The sequence below is a fragment of the Pantherophis guttatus genome, chromosome 3 (genome assembly GCF_059756535.1).
Source record: "Pantherophis guttatus breed Tessera chromosome 3, ASM5975653v1, whole genome shotgun sequence".
Lineage (NCBI taxonomy): Eukaryota > Metazoa > Chordata > Lepidosauria > Squamata > Colubridae > Pantherophis > Pantherophis guttatus.
In genome coordinates this window covers 2,412,967-2,429,664 of record NC_142065.1, presented here as the reverse complement: position 1 = coordinate 2,429,664, position 16,698 = coordinate 2,412,967, and the positions used below count along the sequence as shown (strand labels likewise).

The following is a 16,698-nucleotide window of genomic DNA, read 5'->3' as shown; positions in this document are numbered from 1 at the left end:
GGGGGCAGGACAAGAAACAATGAATGGGGGAGAAACCGGAAGCGTCGCAGCGAGATTGGCTGGGGAAATAGCGAGCTCCGATGAGTCCCGCGAAAATCCAGCCGGACAAACTGCTGTTGGGGGGGTCTTCGGACCAGATCCGTCCTGTGGGGATGGTGAAGAAGAAGAGGTGCCTTGGATGATCAAGAGGAACAGGCAAGTTCCTCAAAATGTCGGAGGCTGCTCTTCAAACCGGCGGCGGGGGCGGTGGCCATTGAAAAATGACCGCTCTGAAGCTGGGGAAACTGGACTAAGTTGTTTGTGCAGGAGCGGTGTCTGAAAGGAGTGTTGGTACCTGGTGAGTGATTGGCCAACTCACAGGTAAAAAAGAAAATTTTTAATAACTTTAAAAGGTGTCCCGGAGCGGAAATGAGAGGCTAATTGGCACTTGGGAAAGTTAATGAAGGGAGAAGAACAAACAGGAGGTTAAAATACTAAAGCCCAAGAAAGAAAATTTTACAACTGGATTTAAAATTGGATTTGGAGAAATTAAAAATAACAAAAGAAAAAGAAACCCGAGGGAAGGTACTTTTTAGGTGGATTAAAATATTTTTGATAGTTTTGACATCTGAAGGAAAAGAACAAAGAGGAAGTTAAAATACTAATAGCCCAAGAAAGAAAACTGTTTCTCTGGATTTTAAAATTGAATTTGGAGAAACTAAAAACAACAAATCCGAGGAAAAGAACTCTTTATGTGGATTTAAAATATTTTTGACAGCTTGGATACTTAGTTGCTCTGAGAATATTGTGGATTTGAGAGACTTCTGCTGGTGGAAAGTGAGTTCTGCAATATTGGTGGGAAGACAGAAGAAAAAACAACAGCTGTGACTGTGATTTAATCTGGAAACTGTGAGAACTTTTAAGGAGTATCTGTTTTTCTGAACTGCTTGGTTTCCACTGTCAACAATTGTGGAAAATAACAAAGCTATAATTTGGAGTGGATTGGATAAATATTTGAATTGGATACCATGTGGAATTAAAAAAAGACTATATGGTCTTTAGAATTTTAATTAAATATAAAGTAAAAGTGTTAATAATTTTTGAAATTGACAATATGGAGTCTTGGATGTGTGAAGAATTAATTGAGATGTTTAAAAATATGCGTGAATCACTAAAGGGTAATACAAAGTTAGAAATTTTGCTGGAACTTACAGAGCAGGAAAAAGAGAGTATAATACTGAAAGAAAAGGAATTGAAAGCAAAAAGCAATTAGATGATTTCAGTGGCAAAAAAAGAGTGGATAGGGGGGAATATTCCCCCAAAAAGAATCAAACAAAGGGAAAAGAAGGAAAGAGTAGAAAGAAACTAGGAGAAAACTTGGGGAGAATTACTCGAGTAATATATTTAAAAGTGAGAAAAAGGATTCAGGAGAAAAGACATAATAAATATAAAAATTAAAAAAAAAGAAAAAGAAGAAGTTAAAAGGATAAAAGGAGGAAAATACTAAGAAGTGGAATTTTGGAGAGATCAAGAGAAAATGGTTAAAGAGGGGAAGAATAGTGGAAAGGAGGAAGGGAAATAAATTATTTATTTATTTGAAGGAATTGCATTAATATTATTAATTGTGGAAAGTCAATTAAGTTAAAGGATTTTAATGTAAGAAGTCAATATGATGATGTATATTGCTTATAGTAAAACAGAATAGCAGATGAAATATGAAATGGTCATTGGGTTTAATTATGAAGACAAGTTAAATTAAGAGACAAAATTGAAATGTTAAAAAGGGGGATGGGGATTTTCAATAATATATGCTGTAAAAGAAACAATGAATGGAAACTCATCAAGGAGAAAAGCAACCTGGAATTAAGGAGCAACTTCGAAACAGTGAGAACAGTTAACCAGTGGAACTGCTTGCCACCAGAAGTCGTGATTGCTTCATCGCTGGAGATTTTTAAGAAGAGACTAATCAGCCATTTGGGTCTAGGGCCGTGATGGCGAACCTATGGCACATGTGCCGGAAGTGGCACGCAGAGCCATCTCTCCGGGCACGCTAGCCGTCGCCCGTTGCTCTTCTGGCCAGCTGGTTTTCGTGCATGTGGGAGCGCCGGAAACCGGAAGCTCATCTTCCCGGTGCGTACATGCACACTGTGGAACTGCTCTTCCAGATTCCGGCAGTCCCGCGTGTGCGCGCTGGGGAGCTGCTCTTCTGGGTTTTGGCGCTCCCCGCATGCGCACACACTCCTGTTTCGGCACTCGGTGCTGAAAAGGTTAGCCAACACTGTCTAGGGTCTCCTGCTTGAGGAGGGGAAGACCTCCAAGGTTTCCTTCCAGCTCTGTTCTGACTGAGCTCCCCTCCTTACCGTTACTGTGATTTCCTGTCTGGAGTGAAGGAGTCGGCTGCAAAGTGCCCCCCAGCGTCCCATAGCTGCGGTAGCTGTAGTTCAGGCTCCCGTTGATGTAGACGGGGTCCTGGGAGAAGGACGAGGCTGGCAGTGAGTAGGAGGAATGCGTGACGGAGGTGGACGAATCCCGGGACTGCTGCTTCTCTAGTGTGACTGGTTCGTCCTGCGAGGAGAGAAACGGAGGGCAGGTTGCGTCAGGGGCAAAGGGAGTCGTAAGGGTGCTGCGTGCGTCAGAGCTGCCATCTTTGGCTTGGCGCCTTGCTGGCATCCTGCCATCAACTGGTGGAGGGGGCGGGGTTGGAGGAGAGGAAATAGGCAACAAGCATATATTTAATTTTAATTTAATTTAATATTTAAATTTATATACCGCCCTTCTCCTGAAGGACTCAGGGCGGTGAACAGCCATAGATAAAAAACACAGAATACAAAATTTGAAAACAATTTTAAAATATATTAAGCAGTTTGGCCCGACAGTTAAAATCCCCCATTTAAAATTCAAATTAAAATTACACCATTGGAGAGTTAGGCCAACCCGGCTTGATGAAATAAAAAAAGTTTTGAGGGCCCGACGGAAAGTACGTAGATCCGGAATCGTCCGTATCTCCGGGGGGGAGTAGGGAGGTGAAACAGGGAGGGGGGATGGCAGGAGGTGCTGGATACCAGAGGTGTGAGAAACCAGTTCAAGGCCATGAAACTTGGGAAAGGAATGTGAATTGCACTAAACCTCTGAGTGTCCCCCAAAAGACGCATATGGCACACCACTGGTCTACAATGAACTTGTTAAGGAGGGGGAGGGCTGTGATGAAGGGGAAACGTTTGTCAACTTTTGCGTGGATCTTTAGTTCTAGCCTGCTTTTAGGGCGACCAGTAATCCTTAGTAAAACAACCTATCGCTTCAACCAAATGGAGTCGAGGGTCTTTCTTTCCTAGGGAGCTAGCTAGGACAGGTCTGACAGTATATGGAAGATAGCGATCACACCACCCCAGGAGGCTGAAAACATCAATACAGGTAGTCCTCAACTTAAAGAGTTGAGCCCAAAGTTTCTGTTGCTAAGCGAGACAGTTAAGTAAGTTTTGCTCCACTTTATGACCTTCCTTGCCACAGTTGTTAAGGGAATCGCTGCAGTTGTTCAGTTAGTCCAGGGATCAGCAACCTGCGGCTCTGGAGCCGCATGTGGCTCTTTCACCCCTCTGCTGCGGCTCCCTGTCATTCAAAATATGCGTCACAACCGCCAATGTGCGACACCCATCGGCACATGATTTATTGAGCTTTTCAACCCCCCGGTAGGCCAACCATGGATAAATCCAAGAAAAGAAAAGTTTCAGAAGAAAACAGAACGTTTAATTCAACTACATACCCTAGTTTTGTGGCCACTCAAGAAATAGTCAGGCACGGGAAGGGTTTTGTGGCTCCCGGTGTTTTCTTTTCTGTGGGAAACTGGTCCAAATGTCTCTTTGAGTGTTTAAGGTTGCAGACCCCTGAGTTAGTCACACGGTTGTTAAGTGAATCTGACTTCCCCATTGACTTTGTCAGAAGGTCACAAAAGGGAATCTGACCATGGGGATGTGGCAATGGTCGTAAAGTGTGAAAACAGTCATAAGTCACTTTTTCCAGTGCCGTTGTAAACTTCGATGGTCACTAAACGAAGTGTGGTAAGTCAAGGACTACCGATACATGCCAGTTGCCAAGTGCCTGAATTTTCATCGTGTGACCCCGGGAATGTTTTGCGATTGTAAGTCACTATTTTCAGTGCCATGGAGAATGGTCGCTAAAATAGCGGTTGTAAGTTGAAGACTATTATTATAGTAGAGGTCAGTTGTAGGAACGAAGTGGCATGAATATAAACTCCGATCATGTGAGTGTTTGAAACAAACCAGTGTACAGAATCAAGGGTGGGACCCAGTGCCTTAATGCAAGCCGTAAAGGGATAACCTATCCGGATACTCAAGGCCAGCAAATAACCCGATTCCAGAACCAGTGTAGAGAATCCAGGATGGGACCCAGTGCCTTAATGCAAGCCGTAAAGGGATAACCTATCCGGATACTCAAGGCCAGCAAATAACCCGATTCCAGAACCAGTGTACAGAATCAAGGGTGGGACCCAGTGCCTTAATGCAAGCCGTAAAGGGATAACCTATCCGGATACTCAAGGCCAGCAAATAACCCGATTCCAGAACCAGTGTAGAGAATCCAGGATGGGACCCAGTGCCTTGTTGCAAGCGGTAAAGGGGTAACCTATCTGGATATTCAACGCCAGCAAATAGCCTGATGCCTGGTCCCGTACCTGTGACGTCTGATAGATCTCGAGCCGCATCCGCTTGGCTGCTTTCCGCGTCTCACTTTCACAAGCAGCTGCCAGGATGTTCTCGGCCATGGCTGAGGTCAGGTGAGGAGGGGTCGGCCTGGTCTGAAAGAAAAAGAACATTTTCAGGAAAGCTGGAACAATGGAATGCTGGGAAAAAATAATAACAATACTAGCCCTCAAGATCAAAAAAGCAGGAAAGGGGAAGAAAAACGAAAGACCGAAAGCAGTCTTCTTCAACTTTGGAAATTTTAAGATACATGGAGCAAGTCCTCTTCCTCCTCCTCTTTTCAACCTCCTCCTCCTTTCTAGCATTGATGATGTTACCTAGTTGGGTCATGAAATGTCTGAAGGAAAACAACCAAGCTCAGAGAGCACCAAGGATCCCAGATTCCTCCTACTTCCCCTTCATCTCCTTCCCTCCTCCTCCTCCCCTTCCTCCCCTCTGCAAACCCCACTTTGGGATCAATCCGTCAATCAAATAAAGCAAATGAATAAGTAAACTTAGCTTTATGGTGGGGGGGGGCTTCCGTACAAGGGGACCCATAAGTGAGATTGGAAAGGCCCTTTAATGATGGGGTGCAGTCTCCATTCCCCAAATTCCCAGCTCCAGGGCCCACAGAGGAAAGATATGATAGGCATCCTAATGGATCTCAAGCCCCTTCCCCAAATCCAACAGAACCAAGTTAATGTCACCACTAAATCTCAGCCACAGCTCTAGAGCAGTCGTGGGCAACTCTGGCCACTTTACCATCTGTGGACTTCAACTCCCAGAATTCCTGAGCCAGCCGTCTATGGCCCTTTTTATAACTTGTGGACTTCAATTCCCAGAATTCCTGAGCCAGTCCACAAGTCATAAAGGGGTCACAGTTGGCATGGCTGCCCCAGGAATTCTGGGAGTTGAAGTCCACAAGTCACGAAAGGGCCATAGCAGGCATATCTGGCTCAGGAATTCTGGGACTTGAAGTCCAGAAGTCATGAAAGGGCCATAGCAGGCATATCTGGCTCAGGAATTCTGGGACTTGAAGTCCACAGGTGGTAAAGTGGCCAGAGTTGCCCACCGCTGCTCCAGATGTTTCATTGCCTCAACAGCAGGGCCTCTGGAAGGACTGAGCTTTCTCTGGAAAAGACCACCCAGAGATGGCCCATAGACCCAGCTGACATTTTGAAGGAGGAAAAGAGGGGAAAGAGGCAGTGAAAAACAGGGCGGGGAGGGAGGGGGCCACCGAGAAGACCCTCCCTCACCATTTCCATGCCGTTCTTCTTCATGCGACGGCAAGATTTGAGGTAAGTGCGGATGCGTTTGCGAGCGCGTTCCTGGAACTCCGGGAATTGCCGGCTGCAGGATTCGATGATGGCCTGGATCTTCTCTTTGGGCTGCTTGGAGATGGGCACCATCCGGTCCAGGTTCTCGTCCACGAAGAGACGCACAAACATCTGCAGAGATAACGGGAGACCGATCAGCCCTTTACTCTCGCTAGGCCTGCGTAAGACACCTCGGTGTGTGTGTGTGTGTCCTCATCTTAGGACCACAAATGAGCTCAACAGTTCTGTTGTTTGGCCAGACAGGGCTTAAGTGAGTTGCGCCCCATTTCACAGCTTTTTTTTTTTTTGCCACGGTCGTTAAATGAATCATGGGGTCGCTAAGCGAATCTGACTTCCCCTATTGACTTTGCTTGTAGGAAGCTGGCCAGGAAGGTCACAAAATAGCAAATTTATATGCTGCTTTATAGAGTCAGCATTTCCCCCCCCCCAACAATTTGGGTCCTCATTTTACTGATCTCATGAAGGACGTAAGGCTGAGTCAATCTTGAGCTGGTCAGGATCGAACTCCTGGCTGTAGGCAGAGTTTGCCTGCAATACTGGCTTCTAACCACTGCACCACCAGATATATAATGGGTGATGATAGATAGATAGATAGATAGATAGATAGATAGATAGATAGATAGATAGATAGATAGATAGATAGATAGATAGATGATAGATAGATAGATAGATAGATAGATAGATAGATAGATAGATAGATAGATAGATAGATAGATGATAGATGATGGATGGATGGATGGATGGATGGATGGATGGATAGATAGATAGGTGGGCAGGTGGATGGATAGAGATAGAGATAGATAGATAGGTGGGTGGGTGGATAGAGATAGATAGATAGATAGATAGATAGATAGATAGATAGATAGATAGATAGATAGATAGATAGACAGATGATAGATGATGGATGGATGGATAGATAGGTGGGCAGGTGGGTGGATAGAGATAGATAGATAGATAGATAGATAGATAGATAGATAGATAGATAGATAGATAGATGATAGATAGATAGATAGAAGATAGATAAGAGATGGATAGATAGATAGATAGATAGATAGATAGATAGATAGATAGATAGACAGATGATAGATAGATAGATGATAGATAGATAGGTGGGTGGATAGATGGATAGAGATAGATAGATAGATAGATAGATAGACAGACAGACAGACAGATAAGAGATGGATAGATAGATGATAGATAGATAGATAGATAGATAGATAGATAGATAGATAGATAGATAGATGATAGATAGATATAATGGTTTACAGATTCAGCCTCTTGCCCCCAACAATCTGGGTCCTCATTTTACAGGCCTTGGAAGGATGGAAGGCTGAGTCAACGTGAGCTGGTCAGGATCGAACTCCATTCTGTGGGCAGAGTTTGCCTGCAATACTGCATTCTAACCGCCGCGCTAGGGGATCACATGACCCTGGGACATTGCAACCATCATAAATACATGCCAATTGTCAGGCATCTGAATTTTGAATTTTGATTTTGTGATCACAGGGAGGCTGCCACCGTCATAAGTGTGAGAGGTCTTAGAGGTCTTCTAGTCCAACCCTATACCATTTCAGACAAACAGTTGTCCAAGTTCTTGTTAAAAAAAACCCAGTGATGGGAGCACCTACACTGGCCATTCCGCATGTCCTCACTGTCAGGAAGCTTCTCCTTAATTCCAGGTTGCTTCTCTCTTTGGTTAGCTTCCATCCATTACTTCTTGTCCTGCCTTCAGGGGCTTTGGAGAATAATTTGACCCCCAACTCTTCTTTGCGGCAGCCCCTCAAATACTGGAATCCTGCTATCATGTCACCCCTAATCCTTCTTTTCTCTAGACTAGCCAGACCCAAATCCTGCAACCGTTCTTCATATATATTTTAGCCTCCAGGCCTTTGATCCTCTTAGCTGCTCTTCTCTGCACTTTTTCCAAAGTCTCAACCTCTTTTTTTTGTAATTTGTGATGACCAAAGCTGGATGAAGGATTCCAGGTGTGGCTTTACTAAGATTTTATAATTCTATCCCCGTTTATGCAACCAAGGATCGTGTTGGCCTTTTTGGCTGCTGCCGCACACGGCTGGCTTATGTCTAAGGGACCGTCCGTTCGGACTCCCAAGGTCCCTCTCACAGTGACTGTTTTTTTTCTTTTTTTAATTTGATTTATATGCCGCCCTTCTCTGGAGACTCAGGGCGGCTTACAATGCGTTAAGCAATAGCCTTCATTCTTTTGTATGTTTTATACAAAGTCAGCTTATTGCCCCCCACAAACTGGGTCCTCAATTTATCTACCTTGGAAAGGACGGAAGGCTGAGTCAACCTTGAGCCTTGGAGAGATTCGAACCTGCAGTAATTGCAGGCAGCTGGTCTTAATAACAGGGTGCTTTAGACCACTGTACTACCAAGGCTCTATATTTTGAGCCAGGTATCATCTATAAATTGATTTTGTAGCTTTTTTTATTCTTAAATCTTAAATTTGAATTGGTATTCCCACGTTTAACCTTATTTACTGGATATTTTGTTTTAATTTGTCTTTTAACTTTTGTATTCTCTGTTTCTTATTGTTGTGAGCCGCCCTGAGTCCTTCGGGAGAAGGGCGGCATATATATCCAATAAATAATCATCATCATCATCATCATCATCATCATCATCTATACTTGTACACTGGTAGTCCTCAACCTTCCACCATTCAAAGTTACAACAGCACCGGGAGTAAAAAAAAAAAAGACTTACGACCAGTCCTCGCACTTACGACCATCACCACCTCCCCGGGGTCATGGGCAGTTGGCATTTACCATTTACGATGTTTGCAAGCATCGTAAGTTCTCCATTTGCAACCTTCCCAGCCAGCTTCCAACAAGGAAAGTCAAATGGGGGCGGGGGGGGGGGAATAGCCAGATTCCATTAATAACCGCATGATTCACTTAGCAACCGCAGTGATCTGTTTAACAACCGTGGCAAAAAAAAAAAGGTCGGGTGTGACTCACTCACAACTGCCTTTCTTGGCAGTGGAACTCCCCGTTCCTCATTGTGATTGTTAGCGCAGGACTCTCTCTGTAAAGACTTTAGCCTGGCAAGATTCTGTCCGTGGGCGAACATGCGATCGAGCAACCGGTCGGACGTTAGGGTTAGGGTTAGGGTGATCGTTCTCGGCCCGTACATTGAAAGCCTTTAGCCGCTCGGGATCCATGCCCTCCGAGTCGTTCATCTTGTCGTTGTCCTCGTGGTCGTCGTGGTCATCGTCGTCATCGTCGGCGGTGGGAGCTCTGCCCACGGTCAGGTCTTCGGGACATCCGCTGACTTCCGTCTTGACCGAGTCATAGCTGCCAGAGCTGTAGGGAGGGGACTGCCGAGAGAGAGGAGGAAGACGTCAAGACCATGGACCCTTCTGCTTATCCCCGTCATCTTGCCTGGACTTTCAGCTTTCCCCCAGGGTCACCCTTCCTTAGGTCTGCCTCTAGGCCAGTGTTTCTCAACCTTGGAAGCTGGAAGATGGGTGGACTTCAACTCCAGAATCCCCCAGCCAGCAGCGCTGGCTGGGGGATTCTGGGAGTTGAAGTCCACCCATCTTCCAGCTTCCAAGGTTGAGAAACACTACTCTAGGTCTTCCAAGGTTGAGAAACACTGCTCTAGGTCTTCCAAGGTTGAGAAACACTGCTCTAGGTCCACCCATCTTCCAGCTTCCAAGGTTGAGAAACACTACTCTAGGTCTTCCAAGGTTGAGAAACACTACTCTAGGTCTTCCAAGGTTGAGAAACACTGCTCTAGGTCCACCCATCTTCCAGCTTCCAAGGTTGAGAAACACTTCTCTAGGTCTCTAGGTCTTGAGGACCACCAATATCTCTTGGTGACGTCAACTTCATAGATGGGCAGAGGGCACCTCCTAGCCCTTGCTGGGGGTCACTCACAACCGCTGTAGGGGCATTGCAGAGTTATCTAGCCAGGGTCAGCCTGGGGGTCCCCTCCTCATCCACCACCCTGCTCTCCTCGAAGAGAGATAGATGGCCTCATTGTAGCCCCACCCCACTTGTCATCCCCAGGCGGCCTCCTGATTCCTATCAGAAGGTCCCAAGGAAAGCAACTTCCTACCCTATGTTTTAAACCAGGGTCTAAACCAGTGTTGGCCAATCTTGGCCCCTTTAAGATACATTAAACGTTGAAGAGACATTTAAAATGGCCAGGGGGGCCTTCTATCAGGTCCGCCTGATACGCCAGTTGCGCTCCTTTCTGGACCGGGACTCCCTACGCACGGTCACTCAAGCACTCGTCACTTCTCGTCTGGACTATTGTAACGCTCTCTACATGGGGCTCCCCCTGGGGTGCACCCGGAGGCTCCAGTTGGTCCAGAACGCGGCTGCGCGGGGGATTATGGGGGCGACGAGGCGCTCCTATGTGACACCTCTCCTGCGCGAGCTGCACTGGCTTCCGGTGGACTTCCGGGTGCGCTTCAAGGTGTTGGTGACCACCTTTAAAGCGCTCCATGGCTTAGGGCCGGGGTACTTACGAGACCGCCTTCTGCCACCAATTGCCTCCCACCGGCCGGTTCGCTCCCACAGAGAGGGCCTCCTCAGGGTGCCGTCCGCCAGACAATGCCGGCTGGCGACCCCCAGGAGGAGAGCCTTCTCTGTGGCGGCACCTACCCTTTGGAACAACCTTCCCCCAGAGATACGAGTGATCTCCGACCTCCGGACTTTTCGTCGGGCCCTAAAAACTTATTTTTTTCAGCTAGCCGGTCTGTCCTGATTTTAGGGTTAGTTTTAAAATTTTAATATTTATTTTAATTGACAAGTTTTAAATTATGGGCCAAATTTATAAATTATTTTAACTTTATTTTTTAACTGTGATGTTTGTATAGATGTTTTTTATCGGGCTGTTCACCGCCCTGAGTCCGAAAGGAGAAGGGCGGTATAGAAATTCGAATAAATGAAAAATGAAATGAAATGAAAGATGCTGGGGAATTCTGGGAGCTGAAGTCCACGTATTTTAATGACTCCCACACCTCCTCCTCCTCCTCCTCTGATTCGGCTGCTGGGGGGGCCGGTGGCCGAGAGGTCACAACAGGTCATGGGCATTCACAGCGGTGTGCTAGCGGCAGTGGCACCTCAGCCAGCGGGAGCCTCCGAACCCACCTCTGTTGTGCTTTTGGCTCCGTACTTCGTCCGGCTGCGCAGGCCGTCGGCGCTGCAGCTGTCCGACTGGTAGGCATTGGCGACGTGAGCGGGGGCCAACTTGTCGCAGAGGTTGATGGGCTGGTCCTCCGACGAGGCACTGAAATCCATGGGGGCGCCCGCTCCATTGCCGTTCACCTCGGTGTAGGTGGCATCGCCCTGAGTGCTGCTGGAGGTGGAAGGGTTCAAGGTGGAGGAGCCGTTCCCGCTACAACTCTCCGAGGAGGAATCGTCTGCAACGAGAGAGAGAGAGAGAAAAAACTTGCTCACTGAATAGTCCCCAAGCTGGCATCGGCGCAACCCACACAGTCTCACGGTTCCTCGCGTGCTGGCCACCTCCCGTCTGGACTACTGTAATGTGCTGTACGTGGGGCTGCCCTTGAAGAGTATCCAGAAGCTTCAACTACAGGGAGCCCTGGACTTACAGCCGCGATTGAGCCCAAAGCTACGTGAGTTGGGAAGTGAGTTTCGCTTTATTTTACGGCCTCTCTTGCCACAGTTGTTAAGTTAGTCCCATGGTTATTGAGTGAATCTGGCTTCCCCGTTGACTTCGCTCCGCAACAGGGGATCGTGTGACACACACACACACACACACACATCGGCATAAACCGTCATAAATACGGGCCGGTTGCCAAGCGTCCAACTTTTGATCACCTGCCCACGAGGACGCTGCTGTGGTCGTAAGTGTGAAAAATAGTCATAGGCCACTTTTTCCAGGATCGTTGTAACGTTGGCTGTAACATCTTTCCTTCCTTTCCTTCCTTCCTTCCTCCCCTTCCTCCCATCCATCCATCTTTCCTTCCCCTTCTCCTCCTCTCCTCCTCCCCTTCCTTCCTTCCCTCCCTCCTTCCTTCCTTCTTTCCTCTCCTCCTCCCCTTCACTTCCTTCCATCCATCCATCCATCCGTCTTTCCTTCCTTCCTTCCACCTCCCCTTCCTTCAATCCATCCATCTTTCCTTCTCCTCCTCTCCTTCCTTCCTTCCCTCCCTTCCTTCCTTTTCTTCCTCTCCTCCTCCCCTTCCCTTCCTTCCATCCATCCATCCATCTTTCCTTCCTTCCTTCCTTCCTCCTCCCCTTCCTCCGATCCATCCATCTTTCCTTCTCCTCCTCTCCTTCCTTCCTTCCTTCCCTCCTTCCCTTTCTTCCTCTCCTCCTCCCATTCCCTTCCATCCATCCGTCCGTCCATCTTTCCTTCCCCCTCTCCTCCTCTCCTCCTCCCCTTCCTTCCTTCCCTCCCTCCTTCCTTCTTTCCTCCTCCCCTTCCCTTCCTTCCATCCATCCATCCAACCATCCGTCCGTCTTTCCTTCCTTCCTTCCTTCCTCCCATCCATCCATCTTTCGTTCCCCCTCTCTCCTCTCCTCTTCTCCTCCTCCCCTTCCTTCCTTCCATCTTTCCTTCTTTCTTTTCTCCTCTCCTCCTCTTTCCTTTTCTTCCATTTATCCATCCGTCCGTCTTTCCTTCCTTCCTTCCTTCCTTCTTTCCTTCCTTCCTTCCTCCCTCCCTCTCCTCTCCCACCCTCCCTTGTTCCCTCCCCCCTTCCCCTCCCCCTCTTCCTTCCACCCCCCCCCCTCCATCACTGTCACCAGGCTCTGCTGTTTCCCTGCTTCCCACTGAGGCTGCCCACGTGCCAAGCAACAGCCCCTCCCCCGCGCTCTCCCCCAATGGAAACAACCCTTGTTCCAGGCCTAGAATCCACCCTGCCAAGGGCACATGGGGGGGGGGGAAGCTGGCACTGCCTCCCTGCTCTCTGTGTGTGTTAAGAGGTCTCCCTCCTCCTAGCCAGCTCTCTCCTGGCTGCCCTTCCCAACCCATCCTCTCCTCCTCCAGCTGCATTTCCAGTCGACCTCTGTGACCTTCCAGCCCCCCCCCTCTCTGCAGACCCTCCCCACTTCTGTGGGACCCTCCCCACTTCTCTGAGGCCCTCCCCTCCTGTGCCAAGGACACCCACCCAGCTGCTTTCTGCCCAGACCGAAAGCCGGATGGCAAACAAAGAAGCCACAGAAATGCCCTCCCCTCCAGCTTCCCCACCCCCTCCCCTCCATTTTCCCCCAGGGGGTGGGCAATTGGGGTCAAGCCATACCTGGGGAGGGCGGGGAGAGACAGTCTCTGCCCTCACCCATCCCCAGCTGGTGCAGGTTTCCTTGGGCAGGCAAGTAGGAGAGACCCCCTCCGAGGATCCTGCACGCTCCGGGCTCCCATCAGCCTGCCCTCTGGCCACTCTGGCTGGCTGATGGGCACTGTAGTCCACAGTGCCTGCAGCCTGTGCCATCTCTCCAGGCACCAGCTCTGTCTCATGGGGGGTGGGGGGTGGCATGGTGCCTCCGGCCCCGACAGCTTTGCCAGCGGAGAGGATCTATTCGTCTGCCGGATCTCTTTAATCTCGGTTAATCACTGACCCAGATGAGAGAAAGCCTGTGACGGGGTGGGGTGGGAATGGGGGGTGTGGGATGTGGAAGGAAGGAAGGTGTCAGGGAAGGAGAAAATCGGCTGGACAGCAGAAACCAGTCAGATGGTGGGGGGGGGGCTTCAGCCCTCCCCAGATAGGCAAAAACGCTTCCCCATCATGTGCCAGTTTTCCCCATCATGTGCCAGTCTGTGCCAAGATGCTCAGGAATTATTGCTGCTTTGGGAGGGGGGGCTGGAGAGAGAGGCACCCTCCCCTCCTGCTCAGCCCCTCCTGCGAGCATCCCCATCTCTATCTGCCTGTCTCTCTCCTTCTCTCTCTCTCTCTCTGGAGGATTAATTCCTCCGGGCACCGGAGCCGAGAGCGGCTGTGCAGACGGCCCGGGCATTGCCACAGCAACCGAGCGCCTTCTCCTCCTCCTGCATGCATGCCCCGTGACTGCCCTCCCTCTAGGGCGGTGGGAGGACTGACGGCGGTGGGGGGGGGGAAGACGGAGGAAGGTTGGCTGCTGTGGGAGCAGCCCATGAGGCTCGCTTGGTTCCCGTGGAAATTGGAAGCATCGCAAAAGCTCCGGGGGAAAAGGGCAGAGGCCTGGCACGGATGCCCAGATGCCACTGGCTGCCCACAGCCGGAATGGGTCTCTCTGTAGCTCTGATGATGTTATCTAGTTTGGGTAATGACAGTAGGAAGGACCCCTCAGTCCTCCTCCTCTTCCTCACCCCTCTCTCTTCTAGCACTGATAATATTACTTAGTTGGGTCACAAAACATCTGCAAGAAAACAGCCAAGCTCAGAGAGCATCAAGGACCCCACAGTTCTCCTCCTCCTCCTTTCCTCTTCCTTTCCTTCCTTCCTTCCTTCCTTCCTTCCTTCCTTCCTTCCTTCCTTCCTTCCTTCCTTCCTTCCTTCCTTCTAGCACTGATGATGTTCCCTAGTTGGGTCATGAAACAGCTGCAAGAAAACAGCCAAGCTCAGAGAGCACCAGGGACCCCACAGTTCTTCTCCCTCCCTCCCTCCCTCCTTCCTTCCTTCCTTCCTTCCTTCCTTCCTTCCTTCCTTCCTTCCTTCCTTCCTTCCTTCCTTCCAGCACTGATGATGTTCCCTAGTTGGGTCATGAAACAGCTGCAAGAAAACAGCCAAGCTCAGAGAGCACCAGGGACCCCACAGTTCTTCTCCCTCCCTCCCTCCTTCCTTCCTTCCTTCCTTCCTTCCTTCCTTCCTTCCTTCCTTCCTTCCTTCCTTCCTTCCTTCCTTCCTTCATTGATGATGTTCCCTAGTTGGGTCATGAAACGTCTGCAAGAAAACAGCCAAGCTCAGAGAGCACCAAGGACCCCACAGTTCTCCTCCTCCTCCTCCTTCTCCTCCTCCTCCTCTTCCACCCTCCTCCTCCTTCCTTCCTTCCTTCCTTCCTTCCTTCCTTCCTTCCTTCCTTCCTTCCTTCCTTCCTTCCTTCCTTCTAGCACTGATGATGTTCCCTAGTTGGGTCATGAAACAGCTGCAAGAAAACAGCCAAGCTCAGAGAGCACCAGGGACCCCACAATTCTTCTCCCTCCCTCCTTCCTTCCTTCCTTCCTTCCTTCCTTCCTTCCTTCCTTCCTTCCTTCATTGATGATGTTCCCTAGTTGGGTCATGAAACGTCTGCAAGAAAACAGCCAAGCTCAGAGAGCACCAAGGACCCCACAGTTCTCCTCCTCCTCCTCCTTCTCCTCCTCCTCCTCTTCCACCCTCCTCCTCCTTCCTTCCTTCCTTCCTTCCTTCCTTCCTTCCTTCCTTCCTTCCTTCCTTCCTTCCTTCTAGCACTGATGATGTTCCCTAGTTGGGTCATGAAACAGCTGCAAGAAAACAGCCAAGCTCAGAGAGCACCAGGGACCCCACAATTCTTCTCCCTCCCTCCTTCCTTCCTTCCTTCCTTCCTTCCTTCCTTCCTTCCTTCCTTCCTTCCTTCCTTCATTGATGATGTTCCCTAGTTGGGTCATGGTATGAAGGTATGAAGGCTATTGCTAAACACATTGTAAGCTGCCCTGAGTCTCCGGAGAAGGGCGGCATACAAATCGAACTAATAAATAAATAAATAAATTTCAAAAGGGATCGTTTCTACGAACCCTTGACTTCGCTTAATAACAACAACAACAACAACAACAGGAATGGAGCTGGAAGGGACCTTGGAGGTCATCTAGTCCAACCCCCCCTTGCTCCCGCAGGCGATCCCTATACTAGGGATTCGAACCGCCGAACCTTTCCGATCGACAAGCTCAGCGTCTTAGCCACTGAGCCACCTAGCCGGGCCTGTATCGGAAGGTTGCAAAACGGCGATCATGTGACACACGGGGCATCCCGGGACGCTGCAGCTGTCATAAAAGGTGAGTCATAAAGGTGAGTCATTTGCCAAACGTCTGACTTTTGATCCCCTGACGGCGGGGGAATGCTGCGACGGTTGTGTGTTTGTGTAAATTGTGTAAGGGTTGGAATGAAGGCAGGTGCAGGTTCTCGCCAAAGCCCAAGCTGAATGGGGGGGTGGGGTGGGGCAGGAGGGGGGGGGGGACAGGACAGCAGCTGCCAGAGCCACATATACACACATAGACACACACAGACACACAAACACAGGCAAGGAGTGCCACTCCGCGCCCTGGGCTGCTTGCAAGCCATGCCAGCCGCAGGGCAGCGGGCGCGGGGGCACCGCCTTGAATCCTGCCAGCCCGACCAGAGTTTTGATGTTTGTTTGCTCCTGGGAGGCCTGATCTTTGCTCTTCGGAAAGGATGACCTGGATGCGTCTCTCTCCGTAGCCAAGATCGGAATCGCAGATCGTCCGTGGCTTTCCGGAACAAGCCACGAAAGGGAAACATGGACTTTGGAGTTCAGAAGAGGAAGGGAACGGTGGTGGCCTTTGAACTTTTTTGCCGTTTGGGGAAAACTACGGAGGAGGTTCCGGAGACCCAGGTACAAGGAAACCAATGGATCGTCAAATAGATTATAAGCAGTCCTCAATTTACAACAGTTGTTCATTTAGTGACCATTCGAAGGCACAACGGAGCTGAAACGTGCGTGACTTATAACCGGTTTCCACACTTAACGACCGTTACAGCATCCCCCCCCATGGTCACGTGATCAAAAAACTGGACTTTCA

The 16,698-nt window shown here is 49.3% G+C and overlaps 1 protein-coding gene across 6 annotated transcripts in view; it reads right to left on the bottom strand.

Annotated features, from left to right (window-relative positions):
* Positions 1-16,698, bottom strand: part of NOL4L (nucleolar protein 4 like) — a 132,931-nt gene that overhangs the window by 3,595 nt on the left and 112,638 nt on the right. For all 6 annotated transcript variants that reach the window (XM_087888949.1, XM_087888953.1, XM_087888950.1 and 3 more), the window contains 5 exons: positions 11,131-11,402; positions 9,162-9,347; positions 5,930-6,121; positions 4,667-4,789; positions 2,340-2,544 (listed from right to left, as the gene is read on the bottom strand). In XM_087888949.1, the coding sequence (XP_087745075.1) occupies positions 2,340-2,544; positions 4,667-4,789; positions 5,930-6,121; positions 9,162-9,347; positions 11,131-11,402 (978 nt within the window). The remainder of the gene's footprint in view (positions 1-2,339; positions 2,545-4,666; positions 4,790-5,929; positions 6,122-9,161; positions 9,348-11,130; positions 11,403-16,698) is intronic.